Source organism: Cenococcum geophilum (genome assembly GCF_001692895.1).
Source record: "Cenococcum geophilum 1.58 unplaced genomic scaffold K441scaffold_56, whole genome shotgun sequence".
Classification (NCBI taxonomy): domain Eukaryota; kingdom Fungi; phylum Ascomycota; class Dothideomycetes; order Gloniales; family Gloniaceae; genus Cenococcum; species Cenococcum geophilum.
In genome coordinates this window covers 178,510-194,089 of record NW_027137614.1, presented here as the reverse complement: position 1 = coordinate 194,089, position 15,580 = coordinate 178,510, and the positions used below count along the sequence as shown (strand labels likewise).

Below are 15,580 nucleotides of genomic sequence, written 5' to 3'. Positions count from 1 at the left end.
GGGACTGGTCCCCCCTAGATACTAGAGCGTCCTCCTATACCTTATGAATAGGTGCAAGGGCCTAGGTTTAGGCCCTAGGGCAAAAGCGATACCAAGTTATATACACCCCGTTATAGAAACCTTTTAATAAAGGAATGGATAAGAGACCTTAGTATACAGGCCCAGGCGGAGCGCAAGCGTTATTATTAGGAGATATTTACAGGAGACTTGGAAAAGGAGCTAGGGACAGGCATACGACTTTATATAGACAATATATAGACGTGGCAAAAATGGTTTAAGTGGCAGACGGGGCAAGATAGGCATTATGGACACTCTTACGGAGTCTTAGAGCAGTAACCTGACGGTGTTTTTCCTCTTATTAATGTAGTACGGATGCTACCTGGAAGTATTACCTCTCATATTTCCCCTAGAGGTTTTTTATACACTAAAAAAAATGGGGTTTTTCTTAGATAAGGAGGTTTTTCCCATAGGAATTAGTCTGTGTGGACCCATTAGGGGGACCAGGTCGGACGGTAAATTGAATCTATTATTATATAGTATAGAATTAATAGGGTATTTTACTAGAACTGCATTCCTATTAATTAATCTATACTAGAAATATTGTTTTTAGGGCTTCTAGGCCCTTTCTAAAAGCCTTTTAAGGCCTTTTTAAGCACCTTAATTAAGGTCCTTAATTATAACGATATATAAGAATAAATCCTAAATACCTAATCTAAAAAGCCACTATACCTTATCCTTAGGAGTAGGATTAGTATCTATCGGGCTACTAAGTAATGGTTAACAAGAATAAGATCTAGACCCCTTAGTAGGGGTATAAGTAGGCATAAAAATAGGGGTAGGATAATAAGGTATAGCTAGGGCAGAGATCCTTAAACGCTTAATACTATTATTAACGAAGCTCTTATAGCGTAAGCTTATAGTTAATAAAGATACGCTTAAGCCTAGAATAAATAGAGATATTAGCTAGCTGGTATAAACTAAAACCACTAAGACCTTACTACGGTAACTATTAGTTACCTATCCGCTAGGTACCCGAAGGGTAACCTACTTAATAACGCATTATATTATGCTCTTTTAAAACTTAATATATATATATAAACTCCTTCCTATAGTAGACGGCAACCTTCTTCTTATTATCTATATTTCTTACCTTATCCTTAGTATACTAATCTTACTCTTATATTAAGCGTTACTAGCTAGCTTACTAAGAGTTATAGGCAGTATAGATGGCTATAGTATAATCTTAAATTCGACCTAAATATTTAGCATTAGCGCTTAAATAGGAGAGAGCCTGGGCGATATAGTAGTTAAGGATATTAAAGGAACGTCGCTACTTAGGCCTAAGCTATTAAGGATAGAAAAGCTTACCTTAATATAACTGCCGCTCTTAATACGTATGCATTAATTATAAGGACTAAAGGTATTAGATCTAATATAGTGCGTCTTATTATAAGCCTCCAGAATCCTATTATTAGATTTATGGTCTTTTAAAGATATATAGGCAAAATTATTTAGGTAGAACTAGCACTAGTTATAGGTTAGCGGAGGTTAGGGTTTTATATATAAAGGTAGGGCTAGAATACGCTATAGAATTTACTTAAAAGAGTAGTTAGCAGGAGAACAAAGATTATATTAAATTATTAATAAAAAAGAAGAAATTCCTAATAATATATTAAAGATACGTCTAAAAATTTGATAAAGGTTAGTAATAGAAAGTAAGGTATTAAAGAAAAGGATTAAGCTTAATAAGCAAGATATCTTTATACTTTGCCTTCCAATACCCTTTTAGTAAATAGCCGCAACCTTACTAATATAACTCCGTTATAATAGCGCTATTTAAAAGGAAGAAAATACGCGTATAAGCTATCTAGCCATTACTTTCTTATAAAAACTAATAACATGGCTAGGGGAAGGCAATTAAGACGTTAATTAAAAACGTATATAGGTTAAATTATACCTAAAAACGATATTATAGTATTAAAGATTAATGTTATAGACGTTCTTAATAATCGTATAATAGCTATAGTTGCTATTACAAAGTGTCCTTATTTACTAGGTAGTAGAGATACGCTAAATATATAGTATAGGACTACTAGATTTAAAAGTATATACATTAAATCTTAAGAGATAAGTCTTTTTAACTAACTAATTAATTAATACCTTAACCGTGTTTAATAGCCTAAAATGTAATATAAAAGTAATACCTTAGTAACGCAGGGGCTAAAAAGGGCCTTTCTAGAAGAAAAATACAGTCTTTTTATACCTCCTTAGCCTACATAGGGAGGGTAGCAAGAGAAAATATACTAGAACAGTGGAAAAATAATTAGCAACTGAATAAAAACAAAGGAAAATACTATACTAGGATCTGTAAAGGAAACTATTCCTTTTCTCTTAAAGCCCCTAAGGATAGATATCCTAAAAAGCTATAGTCGGCTTTCTTTCAACTAAAGCTAGGAAAAGGCTACTTTAAGTCCTTCTTAAAGACAATAGGAAAAGATAAAGAAGGTAGATTCTTTAGAGAATATAGAGCTATATAAACTCCTAAATATCTATTACTAGACTGCGACCTATATAGAGGAAAGAGAAAGGAGATGTAAAGGCAACTAGGATCTTCTCTCTCTCTAAAGAAACTATTTTGCATAAAGAAAGGAAAAGAGGCGCTCTTTTTATTTCTAAATAGGACAGAAATAGCTACTAGAAAGTGGCTAATAGCAATAGGATCCTTAGAAGGAGGTAACTCCTACTAAGATTCTAGTAGATAAATATTAGAGAGTAAAAGGACAGAATAAACTACAAATAGGACATAGATAGGCGTTAGGGTTTCTTAATTTCTTATAGTCTTTTCTATTTTTTCTAAACTACCTATTAGTCGTTAACAACCTAGTATTTTACTAGGGACTAGTAAACCCCTAGTCTAGAGGTTTATAAACTATTAGGACATAGCTGCTAGTATATATTAAGCTGCCTAAAAGGATTTATATATATAGAACTATAGCGCCATAGCCTAGAGGCTGCATGCGTAGTATTATACGTAGTATAATACAACGGATATAAAAAAATAAAATAAAATAAAAAGTAACGCAGGGGATTATAAGAAAAGGATTGTAAGAAAGGATTATAGACTATATTCTAGCAGTTAAAGACGATAGTAAGCTAAGGCTCTATATATTAAATCCTATACTAAAAGGTTTTATAAAACTATACTAGAACACTAAATTGCCTATAATACTTATAATTGATTATAGACTAGCATAAAGGCTTAAAAGTAGAGTTGTATAAGAATCCCTATATTAGCCTAAGTAGTTACTAGTATACTTCTAGTAGGCTTTTAATAGGTCTCCTAATAATTCTTACATCTTTTCTCTAGTTATATTTTTTCCTTATTAAGGTTTTTTTAGGAGTTTAAAGTAGGGGTTAGATAGATAGATAATATACAGCGATATACTAATATCTCTCTAATATTTCTTTAAACCCCTTCTAAGACAAGCCCTTATAATCTCCCTACCGTAAGGTAATAGCAATTAGGGGCTAACCGTAAAAAGGGGGGGGGAGGGGGGTAATATAAGGGATATTATTGCGGACACTTTAGGTTGCCCTTAGGATAACCCTTAGATGCCCCTTAGATAGTCGCCGGTTACGTACTAAAGGCATATACCCGTAGTATATAGTCTTTACGATCCTAAAGGCCTTACCTCCTTAAGGATTTATCTCTCTTACTAATCTATCCTATTCCATAATCGTGTCCTTATAACCCCCTATTTATAAAGTCCCCTTATATAGGGTCTATTCTAATTTAGTAGAAAGCTTAGCAGATATTAAGTTTGGTAAAGGTTTTTACCTAGCTTAGATATATAAGGGTCTCGTTAATTAAAGGAATAGGATACTAGTTCTTTTAAGTAATAGCGTTTAGCTTTTAATAGTCAATATAAAAATTAAGGCCTCTATTAGGCTTTTTTATAAATAGAATAGGGGAAGTAAAAGGGGCTTAACTTAGCTTAATAAACCCTTTATCTAGGTTATTAATTAAGTACTACTTTATTACTTTTAGCTTATTTATTAATTATTAGTAAGGGGGCTATAGCCTAGCGAGTTATTGGCTTTTAATTAAATCTTATAATCGTATATCTAGTAAGGGGGTAACTTATCTAAGGCCGCTTTTAAGAATATATCCTTATAGTTTATATAGAGAGTAAAAAGAAGGCGTTTAACTAGTTCCTTATCGGTTTCCTTAGCTAGCTTTTCCTCCCTATTATTAATAATTTGGTTAATCTTATATGGGCTTATTATAAAGACCTTATTATCCTTCCGGTATATATTAAAGTAAAACGCTATAGTACTAATTACGGCAATATTTACTGTAGGGGGGTTATATAATAATAGGGACGTACGTAACTTTAGGGACTTCTAGGCTACTAGCGTTATTATTACTTTTTTTAGCTTCTATCGCATCTTTTAAAGGTTATCCCTTATATCCTATCAATACGTTCTTTTCTATACTAATCTTCTTTAGCTACTAGCAAGCTTTCTAATTATATAGGGCTGCTACTATATCTCTTATAAGTTTGTTCTCCTAGTATCCTAACTAAATTAACTTATCTAGTAACTTTTTAGCTATTTTAGGGTCTAGAGCGGCTATAAACTTTGCGTTATTAAAGTTATAGGACTTATATAGTAATTCTTTTAAGATTATAGGGTTAACTTTCTAGGGCGGTATAATAACTTAGGCTCGGTAGTAGAGGCGTTTATTATTAGCGTCCTTAGGCCTTATTCTTAGTAGCTAGCTTAGGGCGTTAAGGAGCGTGGCTTTACTACTAGGTCTGTATATAATTATAAAGTTAAACCATAAAAGGAACTCTACCTACTAGACTTAGCATTAATTTAGCTGCTTAGTAGTTATAAACGTCTATAAGTTCTTATAGTTAGTAATAATTTTAAACGGCTCCTTAGTCTCTTATAGCTTAGGACACTATTCCTTTAAAGCCTTAATAATAGCTAAGAGTTCTTTATTATAGATTTTGTAGTTATACTTTAGTATAGAGTGCTTTGCGGAAAAGAATATAACTAGTCTTAATTTACCGTTATTATTATACTAGGAAAGGACTCCGCTAGAAGCCTAATTTAATACATCTATCTCTACTACTATTTTCTTTATATAGTTATAGTATATTAGTACTAGTGCTAAGGTAAAGGCTCCCTTAAGGGTCTTAAATGATTTAGCTTATTTTAGTCCCTATAGTCATCCAATATCCTTTTTTAGGAGTTTTATTATAGGTATAGCAACGGCAGAGTAGCCTTAGATAAATTATTAGTAGAAGTTCGCGAAGTTAAGAAATTATTATAGTTCTTTAATTAATATTGGGTCCTTCTATTTCTATAAGGTCTATACCTTTTTAGGGTCTATAGTTATACTATTAATTAAGATAATTAAGCTAAGGTATTTTATTTTAGTAGAGTAGAACTTAGACTTATTAATATTAATATAAAGTCTAGCATTACTAAGTCTTTGGATAACTTTATTTATATACTTAATATACTTAGCGCGTATTTTAGAAAAGATAAGGACGTTATTAAGGTAGGCAGTGCAGTAGTTATTAAGGGCGTTATATAAAATATAATTAATATAGTTTTAAAATGTAGCGGGTGCGTTATAGAGGCTAAATAGTATAATTAGTATCTTATAGAGTCCGAATCGGGTAATAAATGCTATAAGCTATTTATAGCCCTTTATAATCCGGATCCAGTTAAACGCAGTAATTATATTAAGTTTAGTTAAGTACTTAGTACTATAAAGTGCGTTAAGTATTTTATAGATTAGTAGTAGTGGGTACTAATTCTTAATAGTAACTATATTTAGGCCTTAGTAGTTATAGTAAACTTATATACCGCCGCTGGGCTTAGTAATAAGGAGGAGTAATATAGTAGCTAGTGAGGTTAATTTGTGGATAAAACCCTTATCTAGTATCTTATTAATCCATTTCTTTATATACCTAAGTTTAGTAGGTAAGAGTAGTCAATTTTTATAGTATAGGACTTGGTTTCTAGGGATAATCTTAATTATATAGTCCTATAATTGGTAAGGGGGCAGCTTATCTATATTTTTAGGGATGAAGTGCTTAATATATTTACGAAACTCCTTTAGTAGGCGTTAGAGAATATCTTCGCGGGTTAATCCTAGTTTGTCTTTTAGGAATTTTTTAATATTAGTATTAACTATCTTCTAGCGTAAAAGCTCGGGCTTAGTTTTTAGATTTATTTTAAAAAAAAGTCGTAGAAATAGGGGGGTAGCACTTTATAGGCTTCCTTTATTATATAGTCGCCTTCTACTAGCTAGCGGAAAGACCTTTTTAATAGGTTTAGTACTTTTATTAGGCCTATAGGCAGCTCCTTAAGTAGCTATTAGTACTCTTCTTATTTAACTAGTTCTACTAGCTCCGCTATATAGATCCTTATTACTATTACGTCTTTTTATTTATAGAACTAGGTAAAATTAACGGTATAAGTATATCTAATATTGTCTAGGTTAGGGCGTATTTAGTTTTTTAGTATTATAGCTAGGCTAATATAGCTTAGTTAGCCTAGGGGGGCGGAAATAAGGTGGTGGCCCTATATAGTATACGCGGGAGACGGATATAAGGTTAGGCGTTATAGTGGCGTGGTTTTTATTATATAAGTCTTAGTAGTTTTATAGCTAGTCCTTACTATAACGCGAGCTATAGTATGCGTATATAGTATATAGCTTAGTTTTAGGTATTAGGCTAGGCGGCTAGTGTTTAAATAGTGTCTATATTAGGGTTAGATTTTTAGTAGTAGTAGTGTAAAGCGGACCTTCTTCCTTAGTCTTAGTAGGGCTAGCTAGCCCGTTATTTCAGTCTTAAGTACTAAGGTAGTCCAGTCTTTTACTATCTTATTACTTTACAGCTATATAGGCTCCCCTTTATTAGGAATGTCTTTTACTATTAAGGCTTTATATATAGTTCTAAGTACTAGGCTTAATAGTGCCGAGTATCTATATAGGGCATCCCTACTACTATTAGTTATCCCCTATAGGAGGTAGTGCCTAAAGTAGTAGTCTAAGTTAAAGTGGATCTTAAGCTTTCTAAAGCTAGGGTAGGGCTTATGCTTTTAAAGCTAAGGTATACCTAAGATAATTAAGGTAGTAGGCAAGAATTTGGTAATAAAAAAGAGTATAGCTTTAGTATAGAGGCTAATTAATATTTAGGTGGTAAAGTAGTCTATAATAAGCGAAGTTAGGATACTATTTATAAGGCGTAGTAGCCTAGGTGCTAGCAGCTTCTTAGTTATAATATTATACTTTCTTATAATAGACTCTGCGTTAGTAAATGCCATTATAGTACTACTGGAGTCTACTAGGCTTATTATATTAATATAAACTTAGGGGTATAGGTTATATAATAAGGAGAGTTAAGTTTAAATAAGAATTAATTTCTTATTACTGTTTGCTAATTTAAGATTAAGTAGTAGCTTACTAATAAAAAGGACTAATTAATCTAGTAATAGGGACCTAATCTTCTTGTCTTCCTTCTTATATAGTTTAAACCCTTAAACGCGACTTAGTTTAAGGGTTTACCTTTTAATAATTAGGGTATAGGGCTATCTTAGTAGGGCAGTCTAGTGTCCGTCTAGCTAGCGGTATTAGTTTTAGTCTTAGTTAGGGTATAAGAAGATAATACCTCGCTAATAACGTGGCCGTGTTTATATTTGCTAGCGCGGAGTTACTAATACTAGGTGTTATTAATAGGTTGGGCTGCTATATAGGGCATTATTTAAAGTAGCTAAGCCATAGGGTTAAAGGGGGGGGGGGTAATTTGCCGCGGCTATAATAGGCTTTATGGTTGCCACATCTATAATAGACTCTATAGTTACTGCGTCCGCGGTTATTAGTTTACGTTATTTAATATAGTAGTATTAGAACTAGGTTTATTATCTTAGTAGGGTTATAGGCGTTCTTCTAGTAGCCGGGTAGGCTATAGATAAGGTATAGTTTATTATTAATATAGCGCTTACGCTCTATATCTAAGATTCTATTAAGGTTTATAGGTTCTTTAGTTACTACTAGGGTTAGGGTTAATATAGGGGCAGGGGCTTAAGTAGGTAGGTAGTAGTTAGCGTTTTTCTTAAGGTTAGCTTAGTATATATAGTTCGCAAGGTTCTTAGCAAATATATTTATTTACTTACTCTAACCTATATAGTTGCTATTATTAATTTTATAGGTAAGTTTAAGTACTAGCTCTTCTATCTTTAGAGAGATAAACTTTTAGAGTAGGTTTACCTTCTATTTATCTGTCTTCTTAGCGCAGACTATTAGCTTATTAAACTCTCCCTTCTAGGACTAGTAATTACGCTCGCCCTAGAGAAAATAGTTAAGCTTATTCTTTACGACCTAGGTTATATTAAGGACCTTATAGTAGGTAGTAAAGTCTTTAAGCATATCTTCCTTAGTAGGCCATTTTTACATAGATATATTATTTAGGTTCTTATATATAAGCTCTAGGCCCTACTTAATAAACTTATAGGTCTTATCCTCTAGTATATCCAAGATATAAAGAATTTAGGACTAAACTATATTAAAGTAATCCTAGTCCTAGTTAAAGACTCCCTTAATCTTAATGTGCTAGGTCTTAAAATTAGCTTATTATTCTAGCGGGGTGCCTTTTCCACTAAATATTAGCGGGTCTTTAGATCTCCGTTTTTTTTTACTAGGTTACTACTATTGTTATAGGGGTTAATTATTTTAGAATGGTAATAATCTCTACCTAGGAGTTAATAGTTCCTATCTAGGAAGCAATAAGAGTACTAAAGTTTTCGTTGGCTTTCTTATTAGTGGTGTTTGTGTTATATATATACTATAGTCCTACTTTAATATTATTAAGGAACTCGTTGGTATAGTTAATAAGGGTAAGGTAAGCTTTACTAGGCTTAAAGGTTTTAGGGTATAGTAGGGAGCGGTAGATTATTTATGCAGTATGTTTATATAAAGAGGTTTATAAAAACATCGCGGGGGTTTTAGGTTTCGGCTATTTTAGCGTCGTTAGTATCGCCTATTTAGGCACTAGGTAAAAACTAAGGATTGTTCTAGGACTATACTAGGGATATATTAGTTTTAGTAGAGGCGCGCGTAGGTTGCAATTACTCTAGGGTAAAGGTTAATTAGCTAGGGCACGGGGAATTAGTAATCGCGATAAGACGCAAATTAAAGATACTATAAACTATTATAGTGCTGCAATAAAGTAGACTAAATAACTACATTATAGTATAAAGAGGAGAAGAAGGTAGAAAGGGGGTATTGTATATAAATAGTAGTGCCGGCCGCTAAGGTACTAGTAGTAGGCTAGCTAATAATAGGAAACATTACAAGACGGTATAAAACAGTATATATTAGGTCAGTGCCGTAATATATAGAAGCCTCGCTCTCTATAATAAGGCCTAGGTTTATATAGGTTTTCTTTATAAATAGTAGAATATTAATCTCCGGCATACGCGGATATTTAATCTTGGTGTTAAATTTAAAAATACTATTTATGGCAGCCGGATACACGCTTTAGAGAGTATTTATAATTATAAAAATTAATATTTAATTTTAAACGCTATTATATATATTACCTAGTGCCTTAGTAATATCCTAAATCTAAAGCTATACCTAATTATATAGTATACTTTAAAGAAGGCTATTAGGGGGAATATAAGATCCACGGATAAGTTTTCTAGTAATATAGAAATGGAAAACACTAGTATCTTTAACTAACTAATATTACAATCGCTTAAGGTAGTTAAAATTATTATATATAATATAGATATTATTAAAAGCGGATATTAATTAGAGGTAAGTCTTTAATAACATTAGCGCTAGTATATCTACTATTAGTATTATAACCTTAAAGCGTTTAGCCAATCCTATCTTCTAAAAGTTAAGTATTTAATATCCGTTAATAAGTTCTAATTTATAAAGCAGTAATAGAACCTAATATTTTATATCTATATCTTAAAGATAAAAACTAAAAAGCTAAAATAGTTAGTAGGGCTTTAAGCGCGGCCTAATAAAAGGATAGATATAAAAAGAATAACCTATCTTATATGCGGATTTCGCGATTTATTACTTCTTAATTATATTAATAATCCTCTATTAGTTAGTAGAGTAAAGGGGTATATTATTATTATTAATTCTATTTATTGCCCGATTCGGTCCCTTTTTAGGTCCATATAGGCTACTACCTATCTATATAGGAAAAAAATCCCCTTAAGGGGGAAAAACCTAAGTATTTCCTTGCCGCTAGTAATACGCGTTCCGCCTTCGCCTAGCTAGTATATCTTTATATCTTTTGTCTGCCTTATATACCATACTTCCTAGGTATATTAGAAGATCTAGGGGGAGGAAGTAGTAGGAGGGTCTGGCGATTTGCTAGTATGCCGCCTATAGCTAGGCGGGGGGTAACCAGTCTCTAAGGGGCTGGAGGGGGGCGTGTCCTATAGTGTCCTCCTATTGGATCTTGTATGCAGTTTAGAACTGCTAAAGAACTCCTTATCCTATAAGCCATTTTGCTGCTGCTTATAGGCCTCTACTTATAAAGAGCATTTAGTTAATATTATTTATGCCTATACTAGCGAGTAGCTAGTCCCTTACTAAGCGGTGGCTATAAAATAGTAGTATATAGCGTACTGTCTAAGCGGGCCATCCGTATATGCACTGAGGTATAATACTTAGGACATAGACACCTGCAAGCTATGCGTTTAGGCCTAAGACCTTTATCCGTAGTAGGAAGGTGGCTATAGACTCCGCTTTTGTTAGTCCTTTATATAGGGGGAGAGTTAGTATTAACTATAGGGTGTTCCATATAGTTGCGTCTTATATTTCCGCTACTTCCTTCTATCGTTGCTTCCATTTAAGATCTGCCTATCTTGCAATTAGTATAGTAGCTCTCCACTTATGTTGGTGGCCTCCTATCCTCTGTCGCCGTTATAGCGCTCTACCAGTATGGCGCTGGGTCTCTACTTAGTGGGCTAGTAGTTTCCGTATTTCCTTTTCTCTCTCTACCACTTATAGGTAGAGGGCTTCCTGGCTAGTATACTTAGGCGTATCTCCCCTTTAAGGAGCCCTCGCTCTTTATATATGTCTCGTTTCTCATATACGTTTTAGCATTTAGCGGATTTTTTCTTCTACTAGGTGGCCTTATACTATGACTGCTCTCTATATTGCGGTTGTGTTAATATATACGTCTAGTAGTGGAACTACCGCTTCACGTTCGAGTGCGGCGCGTGGTGTTCTCCTATATGCCCCTATAGTTCTATATAGGCACTTGTTTTATAGCTTAGCTAGTGGCGCTAGGGCGCTCTTTACTTATACCTTGCCGCTTAGTCCTAGGCCCTAGACCTAGGAGCCGTATAGCATTGTTGGCCTTACGACTGCTGTGTATAGTAGGCGTGTAAGTCTAAATGAGGGTCCCTATGTTAAGGCGGTAATTCGTAATGCTGCCGAGAATGTAGCTGCTCCCCTATGAGTCGCCTGTGCGATATGCTCGTTCCAGTTTAGTTTAGAGTCTACCCAGACCCCTAGGATCTTAAGGGTGGCTTCTAGTTTTGCTTCGCAGCCCTAGATATTCACTATTAAGGCTAAATTACTACTTGCCCTTCTTTTCCTTATAAAGTGGATAAGCTGGTATTTATCTGGTGCAACAGGAAGCTATATAACTAAATGGCTAATAGTGAGGTTTATATGCCTACTTATCTAGGCCCTTACCCTAGTTTACGCTTATAGCGATGCGACTCTTAGGGTGGACCAGACCCCTCACGCCCGGGTGACTCCTGTTTGCTCCTTAAGCATATTTCACTAGCTTACCATCCTATTGAACGGTTCCATCTGTTGACGTACCAACACGCGCATCCGTTCTCTTAAGCCACGTAGTAGTTTCTCCGGCTAGGACGTAATCCTGCCTGCCTACCAGGTACACCAGGGGTTAGAGCCCAGTTAAGGGGTGAGGTCCCTAGGGCCAGTAGTGGCTAACTACGCACTACGCCCTATAGGAGGCCAGTAGTAATATAGGGGCGCAATACCCTATATACTACCAGCTCCTGTTTTACGTTGCCTATAAGAGTTTCCTTATAACAGGCCGACCGTATCTTACAGGAGGGGGTTATAGAGACGCTAGGTCCCGTGCCAGGCGACCTATTCCCCCCTCTCCTACTAACTAAGCTTATGTCCCCCCTTCCTATAAGCTGGCCTATGTCTCTAACTGTTAAGTCCTTGTCCGACTAGCCTATATTTCCTTAAAGCCTCCCCCATATAATATACGTCAGGTTACGTGCACTACGCCTATTAAAACCCTTCTGTAAGTCACCTAGTTAAACGCTATAGGGCCGTTAAAGCTAACCTATGTTTCCACTGCCTAGAGCTTTACCCATGTTTCCACCTCATTAAGCCGTTTAGTCGCCGTCACGTCGCTATCGCGTCGCTGCCATCCAGATCGCGCGCACCACGCCTATTCTGAGTCACCTAGGTATACTGGATACTAGATAGGCCCTTATAGAGGGGCCTTAACAAGTTCTCTAGGCAGGGCCTTAACAAGTTCTTCGTGGTGGCCTTAGGGCCTTAATAAGTTTTGTATAAAGTATCTGCGACGCGTTAACCTTAACAAGTTCTTATAAAAAGAGGATCCCTACGCCCTCACCGCGTTCCCTTTACAATCTTAGAGCTAGTGTAAGCCCAAGGGTGTCCTATCGTACGCCTAGGGCGCATCTACATCGACTAGCTGGATAAGGCCAGTTTCGGGCCTGGCTACGAGCCAGGTAGTCATACGTCAGGCGGTTTTCGTATCCCAGTTTCCCTTAATGGCCCCCCTGGATGGTATAGCAGGAGCCCCAAGCAGGGGCAGTAGGTCTCCTGGTGTTATTAAGGGCGATGCTTCGTACGATACATCATACGCGTCGCGGGCTCAACACCACAGAGTCGCCACGACAGCGCTGCGCGCGCTGCGACGGCTCTCTACCATCGCCTCTGCACTTAGCCATCAAGAGGAACGAATTCCAGATGATGTTTCCACCCGCGGCGACGTGGACGCGTGCAGTAGGGCTTCGCGGGCAAAGGGGTATATTAGCTAATTACTTTATAGCCCTATAAGAATTAAATATTATTAAACTTAAGATCTAACTTCTATAGGCTAAAAATAACCGTTTTTTACTAAAGATTACAAAGCTCCTTATAAAGGATATTTATAACCGTATTAACTAGTTCTAAATAAATATCCGCAGCCTCCTTAATTACATTATAAGTTTCTTTATCCCCTAAAAGGGTAATAATAAGCTTCTTTACCTTCTTTTTTAAGTATTGTCTTTTACTAATACTATACTATAGCTACGCTAAAGAAAGGTTACTAAAGGACCACCCCTAGCCCTATAAATGCTCTATAATAACTTTAACCTTTTCTTTCTTTATTACTAGGCGTAATTATAAGGGCGCGAAGAGACTTTAGGGAAGATTTAAAGGAATAATATAAATCCTATCTAAATCTAAGGTATATAGCTCTTGCTGAGAACAAGACGTTGCGTAAAGAAGAGAAAGGAATAACGAGAGAATTATATAATTAAATAGTTAGGGGTCTTGGTGGTCGATACGTACGCATATACGCACGCGGTCTTCGACAGACTTTAGTAGAATTCGTTTAATCTGGCAGAACTTAGCAGAAGTCAATCAAGCTAATAGAATTCGGCAGAATTCGGTCAAAGCGTCGGAATTTATTTATCGAGTGTTTCACCGAGACATTCCTACAGTCCCTCGTCAAAAGTCTCCGTGCGAGCGCATTTTTCAGACAACCCTCCTTGCTAAATTGCTATATAATAACCATATAATTAATTCTAAAGCTATAAAAAAAAATTTGAGTTTATATTACATATAAAATCTAGCTATTATACCCTTTTTTTAAATTTAAAACCTATAACTTCTTTAGAAATCCTATTAATTCTTTACTAAAATCTATAATCTATAATATATATTTTTTAAAAAATTTAATATCTTATAGATATTTAATAATAATAATTCATTACTTAACGTCTAATTTAGATCCCTATTAGGCCTACGCGGACTACTACTTATATATATATAGGGAGAAAACTCTATTTAAGAAAACCCCGTAATCTATCTCTCTGCCTTTTAGAACTCGCCTATAAGGCGCCTACGAGTCACCTATAGTACTCTTACTACCTTACTTTTTAACCTTCTTAGGAACCACTACTGCCGTAATAAGCCTACGGACGCGCTAGTATTATAAACTTTACTCTACTACTATAGAGTTATTAGGGGGCGCCCGTTACTCACCCCCGTCCTTTATTACTATTTCCTTTATAACCTAGAACTGGTTTAGTATATTTTGGCTAATAAGCTACTAGGTAACCGCCTTAAGGCCTTTTTATATTAAGAGCAGTGTCTTATAGTTCTCTATGCTAGCTACTAAAAGTATTACTCCTTGGTTAGTATCACGGGACTTACACGCTCTTACATCCCTGCGCGTTTTGACGTTCTTAACCCGTGCTCACGTTCGTCCCGAGACACCTACGCACGTTCCCCTACAACCCCTATTTATACCTAACCTGGCACATAAAGAATCTTCTTCTTTATCCAAATGTCTTTGTATTAACCACGCATAGTTACGCGTACGTAGCCTTCTTTAATTACTACCCTGTTTAGTACATTGTATTCCAGCTCGTGCCTACTTCCGTAACACTATATTTGGATCCCTTTTTAACGTACCTAGCGGGCCTATAGGCTACTAGTCGCGGAGCATGCCTTTCTACGCCTATGGGGTAGATATAGGAGCTACTAGCTACGGGTAGACTAGGACGCTAGGGTTCTAAACTGGTATAATAAGTCTCCGCGCCGATTTGCATACGGACCTAATAATAAAATACCGCGCTAATACGCCTGTGACCTTAATGGCTTGCACCCTACTGCTACCGCTTATAAACAGGCATGTTACTGCCCCTCGGTTTGACCTGATGGCTTGCATCCTACTGCTATACAAACACAAACACGAACACGGAAGCTGGTATCTTACTACTATCCTACCGACCTACACGCACTGCCCTACGTACCGACAAGACCTCGCGCCGCTATGCCTACGAAACGAACCCAATAACCCGTTGTGCCGATAAGCCTACGACCTGACCCGAACACGACTAGGTAGAGCCTCGCTCCCTAGACCCCCGAACCCATCGCTAGCATCATACTGCTACCTACCCGAACCGACAAGCCTCGTGCCGATATGCCTACAAGACGACCCCGTCGCTGGCACCGTACTGCTACCACATAAACTGATAAGCTCCGTGCCGATTCGCCTACGGAACCCGAACACGTCGCTAGCACCATACTGCTACCCGAATCTGATAAGATCCCGTGCCGATATGCCTACGGAACCTAAACCTGACGCTAGCACCATACTGCTACTGATAAGAACCTACCTACGATACGAATACTGCACCGCATCGACAAGAACCTGCTAAGAATATGCCTTGCCACGACCATGAACACCGTACTATACTGCCGTTTAGGCCGATAAATACTGCCTAAAACGCCTAT

The 15,580-nt window shown here is 36.2% G+C and overlaps 1 protein-coding gene across 1 annotated transcript; it reads left to right on the top strand.

Annotated features, from left to right (window-relative positions):
- Window positions 1–14,886: 14,886 nt before the first annotated feature.
- On the top strand, window positions 14,887–15,344 carry K441DRAFT_667535 (uncharacterized protein). The gene has a single exon (XM_067649857.1). The coding sequence runs from the start codon at window positions 14,938–14,940 to the stop codon at window positions 15,154–15,156; it is 219 nt and encodes a 72-aa protein (XP_067498933.1). The 5' UTR covers window positions 14,887–14,937; the 3' UTR covers window positions 15,157–15,344.
- Window positions 15,345–15,580: the final 236 nt, after the last annotated feature.

Excerpts from the sequence above, each read along its gene's own strand:
- K441DRAFT_667535 (XM_067649857.1), top strand. The coding sequence starts at position 14,938 with ATGGCTTGCACCCTACTGCTACCGCTTATAAACAGGCATGTTACTGCC.